Source organism: Lepidochelys kempii, chromosome 2 (assembly GCF_965140265.1).
Source record: "Lepidochelys kempii isolate rLepKem1 chromosome 2, rLepKem1.hap2, whole genome shotgun sequence".
Classification (NCBI taxonomy): Eukaryota; Metazoa; Chordata; order Testudines; family Cheloniidae; genus Lepidochelys; species Lepidochelys kempii.
The window spans coordinates 97,478,795-97,494,585 of NC_133257.1; the positions used below are offsets into that span (position 1 = coordinate 97,478,795).

General features: G+C 39.2%; 1 protein-coding gene across 1 annotated transcript in view; it reads right to left on the reverse strand.

The window, feature by feature from the left end:
- CD226 (CD226 molecule) overlaps positions 1–15,182 on the reverse strand; it is a 38,691-nt gene extending 23,509 nt beyond the window's left edge. The window contains exons 1-2 of the mRNA XM_073331718.1: positions 15,090–15,182; positions 14,475–14,804 (exon numbers count right to left, since the gene is read on the reverse strand). Coding sequence (XP_073187819.1) covers positions 14,475–14,804; positions 15,090–15,135 — 376 coding nt within the window. The 5' untranslated portion in view covers positions 15,136–15,182. The remainder of the gene's footprint in view (positions 1–14,474; positions 14,805–15,089) is intronic.
- Between the last annotated feature and the right edge of the window lie 609 nt (positions 15,183–15,791).

The window sequence follows — 15,791 nt, forward strand, 5'->3', positions numbered from 1 at the left end:
ACAGGCAATCTAAGTCAAGCCGTGAGTGCACACGGTTGCTGTGGGGAGCACTCCACCTGAGTTCATCACTAACAGTCAATATCAGTGTGCTTACACTGCCAATGGGTAGGGATCAGGGGCACCTTCACAAATTACTTTTGCATATTTTTCACATCCCTGTAGGTAACAACAATTTTGCAGCTATTTTTGCTCCTACTTACTTTTTCAAAGACAAATAAATATGGGGGAACCTCAGCAGGTTCCGAGGTTCCACTTGATTAGCATAAACCATTACACAGCCTTCACTCCAAACACCCTCTCCCTTCTCTGCCAAGAATAAGGAGGATACTTTTATTGGATTCTTGTTTTACTTTGATCTAATCCAGAGCTACCAACAAAATATTTCAATTTTGAATCTGCACTGTACAATCCTTCATTTTATTTTGATTCTTTCCAGATGTTACAGGTTTCCTCCTTATTAAAAATAAGGCAGGTTGTTTCATACTAAGCTTCTTAGTTCCAGATAGATAAATAAGAGTAACCTATATATCACCAGTGTTTTTTACTGTACTTTTCATCTCCATTTCCTTCTTCCCTTATTAAATTCCCAGTTATACTGTTTAGCTGTCACACTAGCCAAAAGAAAGGCTAATCTTTAGAGACAGCAGTGGAAAGGGGATCTAGGACATTTAAAGAATATTAACTGGTAAGCTCCTTTCAGTGGACTCCACTGAAGTACTGGAAGTCCAGCGTCCCAATTTATAGTTCCCCTCACACTTTGCTCATCTCCTATCTGGGTTCATTCTGCAGATTAGTCATAAAATGCGGTATATTTTCCCAGCACAATATGTTTCTCAGTCTGTTCTATGGAGCCTATTACCCAGCTCCATAATTTTAAATATTTTAAAGTTACCATTGTACACTTTCCACTTCCCTCCACCACTGCCTTATGTAATAATATCCATAATCAATTATCTCAAAATTTAATTAATCACATTTATTCTTTAGGGAAAGGGGGGAAAACAGCTTTGGATCTAAGCTACTGGGTGTTACAGAGGTAATGGTGGATAGTGCAGATATTATGTGCTTAAGCCAAGGTGAATTCAATTGCTGTTGCAGCAGTATAACGCTGTGGAATAATAATTGGTAAAATAAATAATTTTTTGTCATATACATAGATATATTCAAAAAGATATAATTTGACAGCAGCCTTAAAATTAAGAATGTGCTATGCCTAGAAAAACCTTCACATTTCATACTGCTAGCCTATGAACCAGATTCCCATGAAGCTTTGCAGTTATGCTAAGCAAGGAAAATTTCCAGTGTCTTGTATTACTCCTAGGGGAAATTCTGAGCCAAAAAATTAAAAATTCTGCACACATTATAAAATTCTGCATATTTGTCAAAATAACAAAATATAATCATGCCAGTTTCAATTATAGTATTTTATTAATTTATTTCAAATACCTGTCAGCAAGTATGTCTGTAACAACACAGACAATAAAAAAGATTCAGGAAATGTTTTTTGACAAACAGATTCCTTACTCAGCATAATAATGCAAAATTTTGAGTGATAATTCATTGAAACTATAATACAGAAACCTATTTCCTAGACCCTTCAGAAATAGTGCAAAGGCTTGGGGGAGTCACAGGTAATGGAGGAGCTAAGGGAGAGGGAAGTAATTGCTGGGAAGGAGCCTAGGAGTGAACCTGGAGGGTTGTTGGGTGTGGCTCGGAAAAGTATGGAACAGGTTTTTTCTGGGGTGGGATTGTTAGGGAGTTGGGGAGCCTTGCCCATGCAGACCCTGACTGACCCCTAGCCTCATCTGCCCATCTCCATGTGTCCCTGCAACCCACTCCCCATTCAGCCAGCATAGCTGCCCCCGTCCCCATTCAGCCACCCCCCACATGGCCCTGCATCCCCCTACCCAGTCCCGTGTGGCCCTGAACCCCCCTCACATTCAGCCCCTGGCTCAATGTTGTCACCCCACTAGCTCCTGTGCCCTCACCCCAGTCTGTCCCCTCGACTAGGCCGGTCTGCGTGACACCGTCCACTCAGCAGCCCCATGTGCCATGCTGTCTGTCTGTCTCTCCCCCGCTCCCCCCGCGTATCCAATGCCTCCTCACCTGGCCCTGCGGGCGTGGCATTGAGAAGAAGGCAGCCTCTGCCCCTTCCCTCTCTGTGGCTGGCTGCTCCAGCCTGTGAGTCAGCTGCCCTCTTTTCGGGTGCCACTTCAGCCCCTGGTCAGTGAGAGGTGTAATTGAAGTTTCCTTTCCCCTCCCCGTCAGAATCAATTATTCGGGGCCCGGATGGCGGGGGGAATCTGCAGGGAACATTAATTCTGTGCTTGGCAGTGGTACAGGACTAGTGTATATGTTAATAGATTATGCCACATTTGACTAAAAATAAATGTGCTTATTAGGAAAAATATGATTGGTTCTGTTTCTTGAGTACTGGTTATAAATTATATGAAAGCTAAAAAAAAGGGAAAAAAGCGACAGACACAGTATAAACAAGTATGGTTTAAAAATAAAGTAGTTTTGTAATCACTTTAGAACAGAAAAAAATCCACGATTGCTGCAAGGCTGTTCTTCAAATTAGTAACATTAACTTTTCTGTGTTGTTCTTTTTAATACTTTGTTAAATAAGCTAATTGAGCCTGGTTATCTGAGGTCTTATATCCTAATACCTGTAACAATAACATCCCATTTTCTTCTTCCAAATATCCCTTCTTTCAACCAATCTTCCATATGCTGTTGTTCCTAATGAATAAATATTGAGGGTTTTTTATAAATCAGTTTTAAAAAGTGGAACTAATACATAAAGAAACTACATGACCTTTTATCATCTAGGCAATCTTGCCACTGCTTTCTCCAGTTCCAACTGTCATTTCGTGTCTACCTAGAGATTGAGAGAACTTCAGGGCTGAAAACCTTCAAGTTTCCTAATGGCAATTTCCCTACACTATGTATATGATCATGCAAAGTTCTCCTGTGCTACGCTTTACATTTTCATTTAAAAATGTGAAAATAATTTCTACCACGTTCCTGTGTAGATGCACCGATAATATTACAGCTAGAGTTAAGAACTGATCTAATTAAGGAATCTACCAAGATACTGTCATATTTGCAAGGTGTCTAGCTACATTGCTTTTCCATATATTTTCCAAAGTGATTGCCTATTTTCATCCTTTATAGCAGGACATTTGGTCTCCAGCCGGGCACAAGTATCTGGGACATTGATCCTTCTCTTCAAGAGAAGGATCAGAGTTGGCAATGTTATTATAATTAGAAAAAGATGTCCCACTTAGGGTGCCACGGAGATTTTCTGTAAAGACTCCAGCACAATGATTTCTGAACGGCACATGAAAACCAAAAGCCTGGAGATGAAAGGACTCTCCCTCACTGCACAATAAAAAATTGTGCAAACTACTGTATTCAGGATTTCTAGAAAACAACAACAATACACTTTCACAAAGAGGAATACATTATTTTATATATATAAATTATAAATAAACTTTATTTCAGTTGCCATTACAAAAAATATTTTCCATCATTGGAAAGACTCATCCAAATTACCTGTCTCGCACACTTTGCTCACTATAGGATATCTTGCCTCCTATGTATGTTCCATTCCTTTCCCCCTTGAATGAACCCTTTTACCTGAGCATGCCAGGGGAGGACATATTCTTCCACAACTAAATCCCTCCACATAGCCTTTTGTACTAGTTTAACCTGAAATTTGTTTAATTAAATCAGTGCAAGTCTGTATGTAGACAAAAGTATCGGAATAGAAGAGTGATGGATCTCACAGCTTATTTTAGCCCTAGACGTCTCCTGCCTGCAAAAAGAGGACGAAAAGAGTATTCCTCACAATCTGAGCCTCTTCTTAAGAGGAGAAATGGGTTCGTTCCACCTGTTTCTTTTCCCCCACCTCCTCTACTGAAGGGAAATGGTGTACTTTCAGTCTGTAGCACCCCCCACCCCCAGAAAACAAGCAGCAAAAAGGAAGCCATTAACAACCAGATCTCTAGGAAGGGCAGCCTCGTTTGGTCTGAGCCGCTTCCTTCTTTTTTATTAATTGTTAACATGCTTGGCACTGTAGAAGACACACACTGTCCTTTACCCTTGGGAGCTCACATCTAAGAGAGAGATAAGGAGAGAAGGCCCCTCAGGATCATCTCTGCTTTCCAGCTACTGAAAGTGGCTGATAATTTTTCACTACAAATCTATGAACCTCATTCCATAGTAAGGCACAGATAAGCTGAAAAAATGTTATTTAAGGTGAATAAGGACATTGTAAAGAATATATATCATGTACTGCTTTAAGCAAACATAAGAACAGTAATCTAGAAGGTAGTGCTTAGTGTCAGTGTATAATTGCACTAGTTAAGAACAATTGCTCTCTCTCTCTGCTATCACAGAGCAGAGCATACCACTCTTTAAAATGTGATAATACTTAATAGGTGCATCTGGCATTGAAACACTATTAATAAACTTCCTCTCATATTTAGCATTGATCCGGAAATGTATCCCCCTGGGACAAACAATCTATTGTCATTGATTGTTTGAAGCACAAATTTAGTCACAAATTAAAAACTATTTCTGTTTGCATTACTCTCTTTCAGAGAGAGCACTCAAATAAACTTTTTCCAAGACATAACAGGTGACATACAGAATTCACATCATGAGATTTTAAAGTAACTCTGGGCATAAACAGAATATTCCATTTTCAGTTCAAAGCATAAAATAAGAGTGCTTTGGGGAAAGGAGCAATGATTCTGTTTTACCTTCTAAATGCAAGAAAAGAAACTGGGAATTCTTGGTTAAACTTTCCGTACAAACAATATTTTGAAATAAGCAATGAAAGTTCCCCAAGCAACTTTAATTCTATCACTATGTACCATTGCTCTGCACACACACCATAAAAGGATGTCTCTGGTTTTACCACTAGTTTTCATTTTAAACCTTGTATGCCTTGACAGTTAAGTTATAAACTCTTCCCTCGACTGCAGATTTTAAGAAGCCCACGTTGTTTAAGTAATAGGATATACATAGATTAATAACAAAGGCGTAGTGTATAGGAATCGACTACTATCCCTTCAAATACCTTGAATACTTTAGTGGTGCTAACCATGTTTTCTATGTTTTAGAAACCCCAAGAACCCAACCAGAGAACTAGAGCAGTGTATACAGTTAGAAAGGCCCTGCACACTGCTTATATTCAGTAAATATACTTGAACTCCACTATGCCCATAGAGTTCTGTCTTATCAGATTTGTTGTGTAAAGAGCAAACCACATGACGAAAGGCAAGCAAGCCATCTGGACCTGCAGTGAGCCTGGCCACTGAGGAAACTCCGGCTGCCAATGAAAAGCGAATCTTTTTTCACCTTCTCTTAGCCAGAAGGCTGTGCCACAGTCATTCCTAATGTCTCCACAGTCATTCCTGTTTCCATCATCTTCAGACAGAACTACTCTAACTCACTCTTACCTGAGTTTAGAGTCAATCAAGACAAAAAAACTGGAGTGAGTACACCTCACAGCAGCTCAAGTCGTTAGCAACAAAGGCTGACATAGGCATCGAGCACCTGTGCTTTCTAAATGACACAGGCTCCCAGGACTCTTCCAAAAAAAGAATTTTAAAAGGCTTGGTCCTAATCTACAAAAGACTTGTTACACTGGAACCTAAGTAAGCAGTACCTCAGCGAATGCCTTGCTCTCCCCAGGAATAACACAACACTGGGAACAGAACACTTTTGGTGCTAGTATATCAGGAATGATCAGGCTGAGCCCAAGCCAGCTGTCATTCAGATCAGATGGTAGAACCTACTGTTTCAGTAACTTCCACCCACAAAAATAAATGCCCTTAAAATAAATAATCAAGTGCACAAATCCATGTTCTTTTGTCTGAAGGATTAGAGAGAAAGAATTTTTTTTTTCTGGGCTCTTGTGCTATTTTAGATACCATACTGATAAGTACAACATAAAAAACTCCTAAGTACACGTAGATGGGTAAATTAGATATACAGGATTCAGACTCTGTAACATTTCCACAATGACAACTGTATGAGAAAAGCAGTATGACATTGGACAGGTCTTTGTGTGTATGTGTAGCACACGAAACAAGACGTTGATGTTGCCATTTCTCAAGAAGAGGTGAATAAGAGGATAGTCTGCAGTTGCGTAGGCGATGCAATGTAGGAGTTTTGTGGTGTGAACATGAGTATGGTGCGTTCCAGGTGAGAGAATGGGAGTAGGTGCCTCATACTTTTGTGTGGAAGATGCAGCGTGTAGGCATGATTATCTCATCATTTTGAGTGGTGGGTTGGCAACAGTATAGTGACATATAAATGGTTGTTTGTGGTATCTTAACTGTCTATTTTCCATACTTTCAGATGCTTGATTTTGTTGATTCTTTTCAGTTTATCATTGTCTTAGAATTTCTTGTCTTTATTTTGTTTTTTTATTTAAATGGTCTAAATTTTTCTTTCCTTCCAGAACTCCTAGGTGTTTACAATCTAAACTTTAGCTTAATTAAGTCTTTTGGATGAGGATTTTGTTAGTTTTTAATCATTATCATTTATGTAATAGCAAAAATTACTCTGTGACCTCTTGAGTTACATTTTACAAGTGTAGATATACCAAACTTCATATCCCTTATCAGCTCATCTACTGACTTCAGAATATCCAGCAATCGGTCGTAGACCTGGCAGGGGTCAAAGTGCATTCTCCCAGTGAAATTCAGCAGCATCTGCAGAATTTAAGCTTCCATTTAGGGTGGTTGGGGCAGTTCTAGCCTTTATGGTCCTAAAAAAAACCTCCCAAACATGAACAGAGTGCAAACATGTACAGTGCTGAGTATGCTGCAGGAAGAATGCCTGAAACATAGCTATATGGGACAGGCAAACTCCCTACATTCAGCTCAATTTGTGGCATATTAACGGAGCTTTCTTTGTGGTTTTTTTGGGGTAATAGGAAGTGGTTGCGGTTCACACAAGACAGGAATACTACTAAAAAGGCCCTTAAAGAACTTCTCTAAACAGCTTGGTGTACTCTCAGACCACAGCAAGACACACTATCACAAAAATAACACAGAGCTGGCAAACGTTTTCCTGGTGGACACTAGAATTTTCAAATGCCCTGTATAATCAAATCAAATAAAGACAGAATGTACCATCAGGGTCTCTACAGCAATATTCTAGACGTTCACTATTTCGTCCACTTAAAGATGCTTCACTCACATATTTAAACAACATATTTGGTGTTTTCACTAAAAATGCCAGTAGTTATATTTGGTGCTTAAGTATTTCAGCAAATACAACTAAAGTGAATGTGGACAATCAACAGATTAGCTACTTGTTGCCATATTTACTCAATGACAATCCTCAGGAGTCCTGCCTTGAGCCTTGCATTATCATTTATACCAGTGCAAAGTGGATGTAAAATGCCACCAAATCAGAATGTTAGCAATTTACCCTGACTTTGTTCTCACTTTGCTTGGATGTTAACCTACTATCCAAGGTGCAAGGTAGAGGATAATCCAGCTCAAGGCCTCTACGGAGTATAAGATAGGGCTGACTAGAAAATCGAGGATTCTATATCACACATATATGTGTTTTTATTCCAGACCTGGCAGAGCAGGGACTTGAACCAGAGTTTCCCACATCCATAGGCACACAGACCTGGATGGGACTTCCTGGGTCATCGACTCCAGTCCCGCTGCTATGATAAGCAACCCCATCATGTCATCCCATTCATAAAATTTATCAAGCTCCATCTTAAAACTAGCTAGTTTGTTTGCCCCCACTAACACTATTGGGAGGTAATTCTAGAACCTCGCTCCTCTCATGGTTAGAAACCTTCTATTTTCCAAAGGTACTCATAACAAATGTATATGCATTTAGTGTTGTGCAAAAATTGTTCTTTAGGTTGTCCTTTACCTCCCTCCCCAATATATTTATAGAGAGTAATAATATCCCCTTCTCAGCCTTAGTTTTGCTAAACTAAACAAGCCAAGCTCTTTTAGTCTTCCCTTGTAAGACAGACTCCCCATTCTCCTGATCATCCTGGTACAGCCTTTTTCTGTACCTGTTCCCATTTGAATTCCTCTTTCTTGAACATGGCTGACCCAGAACCATACACAGTATTCCAGATGCCATGTTCAAAGGTATTACTACTTTCCCCCTCTCTCTGCTGGACAGACCTCACCTCACACTTGCCTTTTTCATAGCTATATCAATTGGTGATTCAAGGTTATTTTCTACAACTAGCTCTTTCTTAATGTCCTCACTACTTACCAAAACCAAGTCTAAAACAGTATTGCCATCACATTCCAGGTGAGTGTCCTAATGCTAACTAACTACTGGCTATTCTAGGATGGGTCTCTCTTTCTCCTGGCCTCCTCACCCCATTCCCATACCTCCCAATCCTGGATCTGAACAACCTTCCTGATGAAATTTTTAAAATTTGGGGGAGAACTGATAAGTTTCCATGAAAAGTTTCAGTTTCAATGAATCGGCATTTCCCAACAGAAATTTTTTTTCCAAAAAATTCCTAACCAGCTCCACCAACAATGGTAGAGATAACAGCAAGGAAAGGAATCCATATCCAATACTGTTAGTGTAATGCTGGCTCAGTACTAGCCTAACAGTTGTTCACAATCTGCAAATAGAACTTAGACTATGTGTGATTTTAATTATGTCTACAGTTTCTGTAGAACACTTCTATTCCATTCTAACTAATCTGGAAATTAAGTGATGCACTACAGTGCCTGAGAATTGTCTGAATGGAGTACTGTTGATATTTTTTTTATTATAAAGAATGATCCAAGACACTTAGGGCTTATCTGTGCACAGCAGTTGTGCAAGTTTAAAATCTGATTTAGATAAATTAGTTAAAAAACAAAACTCTGTGGACCCCTTACATTGGTTTAAAACTGGCTATATAGTTTAGCTTGTGCCTGTAAGTTTACCACTGCAAGCTGAACTGATATAAGCCAAGTTTACACTGATCTAAGAGTTCCCACACAGAAAAAGTTATAGTGGTTTAAATAAAATTAGTATAAAAATCACACCTTTAGTTTAACTGATGAAACTTTGCATGTAGAGTATGCCTAACAAAATGATAGAAAGTACAGCTTTTGAAAGGGAAAAAAAAAGAATTTAAAATATTTTTTGGGTAAAACTTCAGATCTCATTCAGTTCACTGTATTTCATAAAGATGGAGCTTATTGCAAAATCCCAGATCTGTCATTCCAACAAATAGAAGAAGTGAGGTTCATAATGTCTGCAGATAATGTATAAAATAACTTCAAAATACCCAACTGAACAAAGAAACTAAGCCTTTTGGAAAAGTAATGTCCATTAAAAGTCAGTAAAATACAAATTTTAACAAAAATCTTAACTCATGAAGTCACTGTTACTCAAAAACAGCCTCAAATGTCTACTAAAGTGACCCTTCTGATATAAGAAAAGGAGTACTTGTGGCACCTTAGAGACTAACCAATTTATTTGGGCATAAGTTTTCGTGAGCTACAGATGAATGCATTCCGATGAAGTGAGCTGTAGCTCACGAAAGCTTATGCTCAAATAAATTGGTTAGTCTCTAAGGTGCCACAAGTCCTCCTTTTCTTTTTGCGAATACAGACTAACACGGCTGTTACTCTGAAACCTTCTGATATATTGGCCAGATTTGTGAATAAAAGAATACTGCCTCAATAACAGCTATCTTTTTACAGGTACTCAGAGTTACTTGATAATGGAATTTATGCTGCAGGACATGAAGCAAAACAGAGGGAACTATAATACTTTGCTCTCATATCGCACTTTTCATCCATAAATCTCAAAGCATTTTAGAAAAAAAGTCAAATGTGACTATCTCCATATTAAAAGTAGAAAAACTAACACAGCAATGTGAAACTAAAAGCAAGAGGGGAAGTGACTTGCTCAAGATCGTATACTGCTGGTCAGTGGCAGAGCTGGGACTAAAACTCAGGTCTCCTGAATTATAGTTCAGTGCTTTATTTGCCAGATCATCCTACCTTCATTAACTCCAGGATTGTATATATTTATATCTATAAAATTAGATATAACTGACAGAAAATGTTCTGCTATGATCTTGCTGTGATAGATATCTTTTATCTATTTTTTTTAACTATCTTATTTTTAATTGTTTAATGCATGTGGTAGAATAAAGTTATAAGGCATAGACTCCAGTGGTAAGGCAGTTCATTCCATTTAGACCGATGTTTACATACACCTTTAGGGAAGCAAATAATTCACACAATTGTTCTTATTCCCAGGCTTAATTTTTCTAAATGAAAAAAAAATGTTATTTCTATGTGACATTTATTCTCTCTCTTGGCAGATTAAAGAGAACATCTGAAGAATTTTTTTTAAAAGCGCTAAAATGTGTGTGTGTGGGGGGGTGGGGAATCCCTAACACTGAGCATACCAAACCTCATGATATCATTTTTAGATAGTTACCTCTGACAACGGCTGCAATTTTAACTGGGATTTATAATTTGCTGATATATGTGAAGGGGATGCCATTTGCAGATATTACACTGTGGATTAATTTCCCAAAGGAATGAGGTGGAAGCCTTGTTTCTTGAGGAATTTTAAGTTAGACTGGCCAAAGCACTCAAAAATACAGATCTGGGCACAATCCTGAAAGGGCAGAGTGATGGAGCGAAGGACCTATAGGTCTCTTCCACTTTTAATTTTTTAGATTTTATGGGAAATCCCTGTCAAGAAAGGGTAGACTTGCTCAGAGCTCAAATTGGGATTGGTCACAAAGGGTCACCAACCTTTTCCCTTTTTTCTTGAGACAGCCATGTTGTTCTTTACTTTTTTTTGTTTTAAAGTAAGCTTTGAACTCTCATGGCTATGAAGTGGAAGCTAGTGGGACATCTGAGCCCTACCAAGGGGTGGATTCCACATAGCCCAACAGGACAACCATGCCTCCTCACTGACTATCCATGCACCTTTTCCCTTTCCCAGAGTCGTGAGGGCCTAACCTGGTCAGGAGTATGAGCCTGAGGCCAGGTGGCTTTCTCTCTGATTAACAACTGCTGGTCCTCCCTCTGCTGAACACTGTCTGCAGGCAGACAGCACTGTATCTTTTCAAGTTTTCAAACCTCTCTTTGCAATTCAAGGCCTAGAAATCTTTTTCTTTTCCCCTGAAGTGAAAACTTAGATTTTGACATCATCGCACGGCTCATGCCAGCCTCTTAGGTGCACCAAGATTTTTGCCTATGCTTCAATCTGGCACTATCCCGGGGTGTATTTGAATATCACTGAGAGGGAACCAAGCCAAGGTACCTATGATCATGTTTTGAACATCTGCACTGTGTATTGTACATTGCATCTCAAGTAGCTGAAGCCCATTAATAGCTTCCAAGACCAGAAGGCTGTGATCATCCAGTCATGATCCTCGGTAAGTTGTTCCAGTGGTTAACTGCCAGCCATTATACTTGCCTCTGCTAGATGGAAGAGCCCATTGTCAAATGTGTGTTTCCCATGTAGGTACTTATTGACTGTAATAAGTCCCCCCTTAACCAAAAGCACCATTTTCTTTCCAATTCAGGCCCTGAACATTGTGCTATTTAGGTGCAGGATCTCCCAAATTCATTAATTCCATGCTACACCATCACAAACTGAAAACTCTCCATGACTCACTCGGTGCTTGTTCTGGGTTTAGGGCATGGTAGCTACTTTAGGCAGTGCCAGCTGAACCAGCGCTTGGAGACAGGTAAAAAGTTACAAGGAAGAGCTTCTGACTCTTGTAGTCTTTAGTCTGTCAGGGTGTAAGTCCAACAAGTCTCAGCTAGACTTCTGTTTGGTTTTGGCTTTTTATTTGTTAGAGGTGGTGGGTCAGTGTGTGTGGGATGCAAGAACTGAATACAGATATAGGCCACTGACCCATTGGTCTCTCTGTAAATGGCACTGCTAGCCAATGTGCTGGAGTTAGGGTTACATATCTGTGCCTCACAACTTGCTAAATGAAATACTGGGATAGATGGCATGTAAAAACCACTTCCTAAGCTCTGCAAATAGTATCACAAGAAGTTAATAAAAAAAAATGTTCAGGTGTTTGCTGGTGTCATCACTGATATTTTCATATTGACATTTCACCAAAGGAAAGAGTAGAGACCACAAACTTTCCTTCCACTGCTCTTTGGTTTCTATTACAATTCTTTTTAAACCTCCTGTGTTTCAATTAATTAAAAGAATAGGATTAGGAAAGTCAAATGTACCAGTCAGATATTATTTAAAATCACTTTTAAAACTGAAAATATTTACTATTTTTAGGGGACTTAATTGTTTGGTTTAGCCTTTAGAAACAATCTCTAGGCTGAGTGATATAAACCATATTAAAAGTTCTGTGGCTTTAGAGAAGATTTTCAAAGGCTCAAATTAGCATTTGGTCCCTATGGCCCTTAGGAAATCTTCCCTCTTATCCTTCAAGCAAAGAAGGATTGTCTTTCCCTCCAGAACCTTTTAACTTTGCATTTTGGTCTCTTTAGAAGATCAGTAAAGACCCCTAATCTAACAAGAGAAATAGAACAAAAAAGCCGCTACTCAGGGATATCACTGAAGGAAACCATTGGAGAGGGTAAGTATGGAGCTCCACCCTGGATTTATCAATGACTGACTGTTACAGGTGCAAGGTGCAGCTAATGAAGCCTTCCCTGCTGTTGGCAGACTGCTAACACAATCCCCATACTTGTTTCAGGGGAAAAAATGCTCCCCTCACCTGGTAGACTGATTGATGGCTACATAACAGGTATAGTCATTTCCATCCCAGAATTTCTGCTCTAGCTAAAACAACTTGTGGGGCAGGGGGGAAAGAAACAGAATTAGCAAGTTTTAAAAGTGTTGTTTTAGTCAGGAAAGTAACTGTGTAAAAACAGCATCTTCTCATTCCCCACATCTGGTCACTATGCTGACAAAGAGAAGTTTTTACAATTGACAGAGCTAAGATAGGTAGGGAAGGATGACCTGGATTCCACCTCAACAAAAGTGTCATCTTAAACCCAAGTGCAACATCTTAATTCTGGAGGAAAGGCGAGAGGTAGAGAGAATAGAGGCGTTTAGATCTCAGGCTGAGCCTGGAAGTCAGAAAAGTCTTCTCTCATATTTGACCTGGGATTAACGTGAAAGAATATTCACCGTGGGACAATATGGATCCCCCAAATATCATTTTTATACAGCTAACTCTGACTACAACTGCAACTTATACGTATAAGGATACTGAAATAAATGAAGGATAGAGGACAGAGTGCAGGAAAGGAAGATGGAATTTAAAAAGGAAGTGTCCCATTAGCAGCTACTGGATTCCAACTGTTAGAGGCTAAATTCTCCTTTCAGCTCATCATTGCCTGAGAGGGAAATACCAAAAAAAAAAAAAATTTAAATGGAGATACGAAGAGTCAAATTTTACCACAGTAGCTCTAACGGTCTGGAACAGGACACAGACTTTCACTGGTCAGCAGTTCAAATGTAGCCCAGGTTGAGTAGTGACCAAAATGTATTATCTTCTGAAAGCTGTTCAATAGCCTGCACAAAATGAATTTATGTTTGTAATCCAGCTCCTAGTAGATAGATGTTATTAACTGGCACTAAGCGTCCTCACTGCTGGCAGTCTTGACAGAAGAGCCAAACAAACAACTACCTTGCTGCTCCCACCTCCAGGGGACAGCAAGAAGGAAAGGATCCTCCAGCTTTCCTCTCCCACAGGGACAAGGAGAGAAAGCAAACAATAAGAACAGTCAGCAACTACAGGGATAGGTGAAGCCACATGGGCCCCTTCCCTCTCCTGTACAGACTTTCATTAACATGGCTATGACTTCCTCCTCTCCCCGGCTTTAAACAATGTCCATTTGGAGAGAGGGATTTTTGTTTGTTTTTTACCCTTTCCTAACAGTCTCCCTTTTGTAGTCTCTTCATTCCTAAATGGCTAATTACTCTGTCATTCTGTTTCTGAAGAGCTTCTAAAGGAATTAATCCTGGGGCAGAAGGACTGATGACCAGGTAGTGTGGACCCAAAAGCATGTACCCCAAAAAAGTACAATCTACGGTGGCGACAAGGGCTAATTTCATACATGTAGTGAGGTTGCAATGTCATGAGATATTATTTCCCAATGGAAATGACTCACTGATGTTGCAATGTGCAATATTCTCTAAAACCCTGTCATTGCTAAACCCTTGTCATGGCAATTAAATAAATTTGTATCACTGCTGTGATGTCTTCCCTCAAACATTCAGCTCTTCTCCTTTGTGATATATGTTGAGCACCCCTAACTTGGATCCCTGGCAATGTAATTATTTTCTGAAATGGTAGCAAGCAATCTCCAAATTACTCCATTTCCACATAGCAGAGCAACTGAATCATCCACCAAATTCTGTTACCAAAAGGAGAGCCCAGATCTTTCCTAACTTTGTATATATTTGCATTTACCAGCAATTTATAAAATAGCAAAGGTTTCACTTACCTGATTGGATAACCTGTACCACCTTTTCCCAAACTCCGTCTGAGAAAGTTATGGAGCATAAATACAAGCCCACGTCTGCTTCAGTGGTCTTGATGAAATTTAGGGACCTGTCTCTTGAGGAAGCATTTATAAAGCGAACTCTGTCTTTATATTTGTCTTCAATATGCACACCGTACAATGGGTGGGAGACAGCAATAGTTTCTTTGCCAGTTGCAATACTCTTAACCCAGGACATCTGGGTTATACCAGCTGTCTTTGGATAGATGCATTCCAGATTCATATTATTGGTGAGTTTTACAGTTGCATCCACAAATCTTCCTTCCCCCATGGCTGAAACACATACACAGCGTTAGCACTAATTGTAGTTTCAAAGTTTAATACAACTAGCGAGCTAACATCCTAAGATCAAGCAAAATATTTGAGATGTTGAAAAGCCTGGCAGCACAAAAACAGGCCCAGCAAAATCCTTATGGGTGTTATTACTTATAACCGTTAACTTTTAAGGCATTCAGAAAAACTATTTAAGCCACACATAAATACTGATGAATTCTGATTATATCTGTCATTCAAGAAAAAAAGAACATATATTAACAACGAAAAAGAAAGCAATCTTACTTTCATATAACTGGAGAACAACAATAAGGCAGGCAAGATAGTCCATCTCTGAGAACACTAGAGTAGATTACTATGTGATACAGCTTTATTCAGACTCCCTTCACAATATGCTATTTCCTAATCGACTGTTATCACTGAAGTCTTTACTTTTGAAATGAGACACTAGAAAGAAACAATGTGCTTTTACTTTCACATAAACAATAGCCCCATCTATAGGCAATCAGGTTCACCGTATAGTTCAGCTATTCACATCAGATGCACTAAATGTCTGTCAAAATTCACTGAAACAAAAGCTTTCCAATCCCAAGAGAACTTTAAAAATGTGGATGATGATGTTTGGGTGATCTAGAGCAGTGGCTCCCAACCTTTCCAGATTACTCTATCCCTTTCAGGAGTCTGATTTTCTTACATAAAAACCTCCAAGTTTCACCTCACTTAAAAATTACTTGCTTACAAAACCAGACATAAATACACAAAAGTTCCACAGCACACTATTACTGAAATATTGCTAACTTGCTCATTTTTACCATGTTATAAAATAAATCAATTGAAATATAAATATTGTACTTACATGTCAGTAGCCTGCTGGTAAAACTAGGGAAATAGCTAGATAAGTTGATGTACCCCTTAGAAGACCTCTGTGTACTCCCAGGGGTTCGCGTGCCCCTGATTGAGAGCCACTGATATAGGGATCCTTAGTTT